The 6000-nt window shown below is 64.8% G+C and overlaps 1 protein-coding gene across 1 annotated transcript in view; it reads right to left on the bottom strand.

Annotated features, from left to right (window-relative positions):
* Positions 1-6000, bottom strand: part of LOC140399684 (myosin-10) — a 91283-nt gene that overhangs the window by 7441 nt on the left and 77842 nt on the right. Inside the window, exons 4-5 of the mRNA XM_072489228.1 lie at positions 3687-3789; positions 1355-1384 (exon numbers count right to left, since the gene is read on the bottom strand). Of these exons, the coding sequence (XP_072345329.1) occupies positions 1355-1384; positions 3687-3789 (133 nt within the window). The remainder of the gene's footprint in view (positions 1-1354; positions 1385-3686; positions 3790-6000) is intronic.

The raw sequence follows: 6000 nt of genomic DNA, 5'->3' as shown, positions 1-6000 counted from the left end.
AACCATTAGAAGGAGAGAGAGAGAGAGCCAGAGGAGCGAGCGGATGCGGAGGGAGCGATACAGACGCAATGCAGGATGGGAGTTGGCACCGACTCACGTAAGCGATGGAGGAGTTTCTGTCAGGACAGGCAGACAGTGGGGGTGCGTGGGAGGGGGAGGGTGAACAAAAAAGACAAATTAATGTTAAAAAGAACGAAACACAGTTCTCTCTCTCTCCCCCAATCTCGTTCTCTCTCTCCCCGTCTCGTTCTCTCTCTCCTTGTCTCGTTCTCTCTCTCCCTTGTCGTTCTCTCTCCCCGCTCGTTCTCTCTCTCCCCCGTCTCGTTCTCTCTCTCCCCGTCTCGTTCTCTCTCTCCCCATCTCGTTCTCTCTCCCCATCTCGTTCTCTCTCTCCTTGTCTCGTTCTCTCTCTCCCCCGTCTCGTTCTCTCTCTCCCTTGTCTCGTTCTCTCTCTCCCCCGTCTCGTTCTCTCTCTCCCCCCGCTCGTTCTCTCTCTCCCTCTCGTCTCGTTCTCTCTCTCCCCCCCCGTCTCGTTCTCTCTCTCCCTCTCGTCTCGTTCTCTCACACCACCCCCCCGTATCGTCTCTCCCTCTCGTCTCGTTCTCTCTCCGCCCGTCTCGTTCTCTCACTCCCTCGCCTCGTTCTCTCTCCACCGTCTCGCTCTCTCTCTCCCCCGTCTCGTTCTCCCTCCCCCCGTCACGTTCTCTCTCTCCCCCGTCTGGCTCTCTCCCTCCCCGTCTCGCTCTCTCTCTCCCCCGCCTCGCTCTCTCTCCCCCGTCTCGCTCTCCGTCTCCTCGTTCTCCCTCTCCCTTGTATCGTTCTCCCTCCCTCTCCCTTGTCTCGTTCTCCCTCTCCCCCCCCCCCTCCCCGTTTCATTCCTTCTCTCTCTCTCCCCTCCCCATCTTCCTCTCCGCCCGGCCCTCTCTCCATCTCCCTCTCTCCCCTCGTTGCTGCCCAGACTGCCCGCCCCCGCGCGCCCCTTCCCGTCAGTGCCCACTCGCCAGGCAAACCAGCACCCTCCCCTCCGCCCACGCAAACCCATGCCACCCTTTGAAATTTGCCACTCTGCATTTGTCCGAACGAGCAGCGGGCGGGGAGAGCTTCAACCTCTGCGCACACACCCTGCCCCCCCCCCTCCCCCCCCATGAATTAGGAGGCCAATCAGTAAGACACTGCGCACATGTTTGCGACGTTCATCACCCCTCCCCCCCGGATAACCATTCACCCGCCAACTCTACCCCCACCCGTCCTCTGTTGCACTCTGGATCTCCCTTGTGACTGAAATGGAGGCCGGGGGGGGGCAGTGGGGGGGGGGGGTTGCGATGCAGCAGTCGGCATGCTGAGGGGAACTCGCCTGGTACTTGGATGGCTGGGTGGGCTCCAGCTATCCGGGAACGATGGAGAGAAAGGAGAGAGAGAGAGAGACACATAACGGTTAACACTGACGGGACAGCCGGCGAACCCTTCCTGGCCCACACCTTCCAGGGCTGGAGGCCCGGGAGCGGGAGAACGGCGACGGGGGCTGGGGTTTCGGAGGTTTCCCTCCCCAAAACCCCCACTCACTCCCTCCTCCCATAGCCGGGGAAAGGCTGACCAATTCTCCCAGAGTAGCTCCCTCGGAATCGAACGCCTGAATACTGGAGAACACAGGAGCAGCATCAGGCCATTCGGCCCATCGAGTCGGCTCCGCTGTTCAATCATTTTCTCCTCCCGCCCTCCTGCCTTCTCCCCATAACCCCCGATCCCCTTATTAATCAAGAACCGATCTATCTCTGTCTTAAATACTCAGCGAAGTGGCCTCCACAGCCTCCTGCGGTAAAGACTTCCACAGATTCACCTCCCTCTGGCTGGAGAAATTCCTCCTCATCTCTGTTTGAAAGGACCCTTCAGTCTGAGATTGTGTCCCCCTCTGCCTTCTCCGACAAGTGGAGACATCCTCTCCACGACCACTCTATCCAGGCCTCGCCGTATCCTGCAAGTTTCACTAAGATCCCCCCTCATCCTTCTAAACTCCATCGAGTACAGACCCAGAGTCCTCGACCGTTTCCTCGTACGACAAGCTCTTCGTTCCGGGGATCATTCTGGTGAACCTCCCTCTGGCCCCTTCCCGAGGCCCCGGCACGTCCTCCCTTCGAGACGGGGCCCGAAACGGCTCACGGTACTCCGAATGGGGCCTGAGCGGAGCCTGGGAAGTACATCCCCGGTCTTGTATTCCAGCCCCGTCGACGTGAATGCGGACATTGGACAGGCCTGATCCACTGAAACCTACACGGGGCTCAGAGCAGGCGGTAGAGGGAGGGATGGAGGGAGGAGGGAGGGGAGAGGGAGGGAGGGAGGGATGGAGGGAGGGAGGGAGGGGGAGGGAGGGAGGGGGAGAGGGAGGGAGGGGGAGAGGGAGGGGGAGAGGGGGAGGGGGAGAGGGGGAGAGGGAGGGAGGGGGAGGGGGAGAGGGGGAGAGGGGAGGGAGGGGGAGAGGGATGGAGGGGGAGAGGGAGAGAGGGGGAGAGGGAGGGAGGGGGAGAGGGAGGGGGAGAGGGAGGGGGAGAGGGAGGGAGGGGGAGAGGGAGTGAGGGGGCGAGGGAGTGAGGGGGCGAGGGAGGGAGGGAGGGGGAGAGAGGGGAGAGGGAGGGAGGGGGAGAGGGAGGGAGGGAGGGGGGAGAGGGAGGGAGGGAGGGGGGAGAGGGAGGGAGGGAGGGAGGGGGGAGAGGAGGGAGGGAGGGAGGGGGAGAGGGAGGGAGGGGGAGAGGGAGGGAGGGGAGAGGGAGGGAGGGGTGAGAGGGAGGGAGGGAGGGGAGAGGGAGGGAGGAAGGGGAGAGGGAGGGAGGGAGGGGGAGGGGAGGAGGGTGGGAGAGGGAGGGAGGGAGGGAGGGGAGAGGGAGGGAGGGAGGGGGAGAGGGAGGGAGGGAGGGGGAGAGGGAGGAGGGAGGGGGAGAGGGAGGGAGGGAGTGGGAGGGAGGGAGGGGAGAGGGAGGGAGGGAGGGAGTGGAGAGGGAGGGAGGGAGGAGTGGAGAGGAGGGGAGGGAGGGAGGGGGAGAGGGAGGGGGAGGAGGGAGGGGAGGGGAGGGAGGGGGAGGGAGGGGGAGGGAGGGGGGGAGGGAGGGGGAGGGAGGGAGGAGGGGGAGGGGGAGAGGGAGGGAGGGAGGGGGAGAGGGAGGGAGGGAGGGGGAGAGGGAGGGAGGGGGAGAGGGAGGGAGGGAGGGGGGGGAGAGGGAGGGAGGAGGGGGAGGGAGGGGGAGAGGGAGGGAGGGAGGGGGAAGGGGAGAAAGGAGGGGGAGAGGAGGGAGGGGGAGAGGGAGGGAGGGAGGGGGAGGGGGAGGGACGGCGAGGCGGAGGGAGGGAGGGGGAGAGGGAGGGAGGGAGGGTGAGGGAGGTAGGGGGAGGGAGAGGAGGGAGGGAGGGAGGGGGAGGTGGAGGGAGGGGGAGAGGGAGGGAGGCCAGAGAGGAGAGGGGGCCGCAATGGCGGAGTCACCTCGCAGCGGTGGAGGGCGGAGGGTCCCAGCGGTGGAGGGGCGGAGGCAGCGTCTGGGCAGGGCCCTCCGAGCCTCGTACCAACCCCCTCCTCGAGGGGCAAGTCGGGACGGGCAATTGATGTCTCATCTCCTCCCCCTCACGTCCCACCCTCTGCCCCGGTAACGGGCGATGGGGGACCCCCGGGTCGCGAGGCGCGGACACGCGGCGTCACTCACGGGAGCAGTGTGATCCTTCCGGCCCTTGTGCGACGAGGCCACGTGAGCGAGGTACTGAATGACCTTCTTCGTATTCTCTGTCTTCCCAGCTCCCGACTCCCCTCTGCCGGAAAGCAGACAAACGTTAACGCAGCCACACCGTGCACAGTCCCGGTCTCCGTATCCCTCGGTCAGACCCACACTCGGGGCACCGTGCACAGTCCCGGTCTCCGTATCCCTCGGTCAGACCCACACTCGGAGCACCGTGCACAGTCCCGGTCTCCGTATCCCTCGGTCAGACCCACACTCGGAGCACCGTGCACAGTCCCGGTCTCCGTATCCCTCGGTCAGACCCACACTCGGAGCACCGTGCACAGTCCCGGTCTCTGTATCCCTCCGTTAGACCCACACTCGGAGCACCGTGCACAGTCCCGGTCTCCGTGTCCCTCGGTCAGACCCACACTCGGAGCACCGTGCACAGTCCCGGTCTCAGTATCCCTCGGTTAGACCCACACTCGGAGCACCGTGCACAGTCCCGGTCTCCCTATCCCTCGGTCAGACCCACACTCGGAGCACCGTGCACAATCCCGGTCTCCGTATCCCTCGGTTAGACCCACACTCGGAGCACCGTGCACAGTCCCGGTCTCCGTGTCCCTCGGTCAGACCCACACTCGGAGCACCGTGCACAGTCCCGGTCTGCCTGTCCCCCGGTTAGACTCACACTCGGAGCACGGTGCACAATCCCGGTCTCCGTATCCCTCGGTTAGACCCACACTCGGAGCACCGTGCACAGTCCCGGTCTCCGTGTCCCTCGGTCAGACCCACACTCGGAGCACCGTGCACAGTCCCGGTCTCCGTATCCCTCGGTCAGACCCACACTCGGAGCACCGTGCACAGTCCCGGTCTCCGTATCCCTCGGTCAGACCCACACTCGGAGCACTGTGCACAGTCCCGGTCTCTGTATCCCTCGGTTAGACCCACACTCGGAGCACCGTGCACAGTCCCGGTCTCCGTATCCCTCGGTCAGACCCACACTCGGAGCACCGTGCACAGTCCCGGTCTCCGTATCCCTCAGTCAGACCCACACTCGGAGCACCGTGCACAGTTCCGGTCTCCGTATCCCTCGGTCAGACCCACACTCGGAGCACCGTGCACAGTCCCGGTCTCTGTTTCCCTCGGTCAGACCCACACTCGGAGCACCGTGCACAGTCCCGGTCTCCGTATCCCTCGGTCAGACCCACACTCGGAGCACCGTGCACAGTCCCGGTCTCCGTGTCCCTCGGTCAGACCCACACTCGGAGCACCGTGCACAGTCCCTCTCTCCCTATCCCTCTGTCAGACCCACACTCGGAGCACCGTGCACAGTCCCGGTCTCCGTATCCCTCGGTCAGACCCACACTCGGAGCACCGTGCACAGTCCCGGTCTCCCTATCCCTCGGTCAGACCCACACTCGGAGCACCGTGCACAGTCCCTCTCTCCCTATCCCTCTGTCAGACCCACACTCGGAGCACCGTGCACAGTCCCGGTCTCCGTATCCCTCGGTCAGACCCACACTCGGAGCACCGTGCACAGTCCCGGTCTCCCTATCCCTCGGTCAGACCCACACTCGGAGCACCGTGCACAGTCCCGGTCTCCGTATCCCTCGGTTAGACCCACACTCAGAGCACCGTGCACTGTCCCGGTCTCCGTATCCCTCGGTTAGACCCACACTCGGAGCACCGTGCACAGTCCCGGTCTCCGTATCCCTCGGTTAGACCCACACTCGGAGCACCGTGCACAGTCCCGGTCTCAGTATCCCTCGGTCAGACCCACACTGGGAGCACCGTGCACAGTCCCCGTCTCCGTATCCCTCGGTTAGACCCACACTCGGAGCACCGTGCACAGTCCCGGTCTCCGTGTCCCTCGGTTAGACCCACACTCGGGGCACCGTGCACAGTCCCGGTCTCCGTATCCCTCGGTCAGACCCACACTCGGAGCACCGTGCGCAGTCCCGGTCTCCGCATCCCTCGCTTTGTCCCACCCTCGGAGCACCGTGCACAGTCCCGGTCTCCGTATCCCTCGGTCAGACCCACACTCCGAGCACCGTGCACAGTCCCGGTCTCCGTATCCCTCGGTCAGACCCACACTCCGAGCACCGTGCACAGTCCCGGTCTCCGTATCCCTCGGTTAGACCCACACTCGGAGCACCGTGCACAGTCCCGGTCTCCGTGTCCCTCGGTCAGACCCACACTCCGAGCACCGCGCACAGTCCCGGTCTCCGTATCCCTCGGTTAGACCCACACTCGGAGCACCGTGCACAGTCCCGGTCTCCGTATCCCTCGGTTAGACCCACAC

Source organism: Scyliorhinus torazame, chromosome 23 (genome assembly GCF_047496885.1).
Source record: "Scyliorhinus torazame isolate Kashiwa2021f chromosome 23, sScyTor2.1, whole genome shotgun sequence".
Lineage (NCBI taxonomy): Eukaryota > Metazoa > Chordata > Chondrichthyes > Carcharhiniformes > Scyliorhinidae > Scyliorhinus > Scyliorhinus torazame.
Note: the sequence above shows the minus strand (reverse complement) of the source record. Positions and strands in the feature narration are given on the sequence as shown.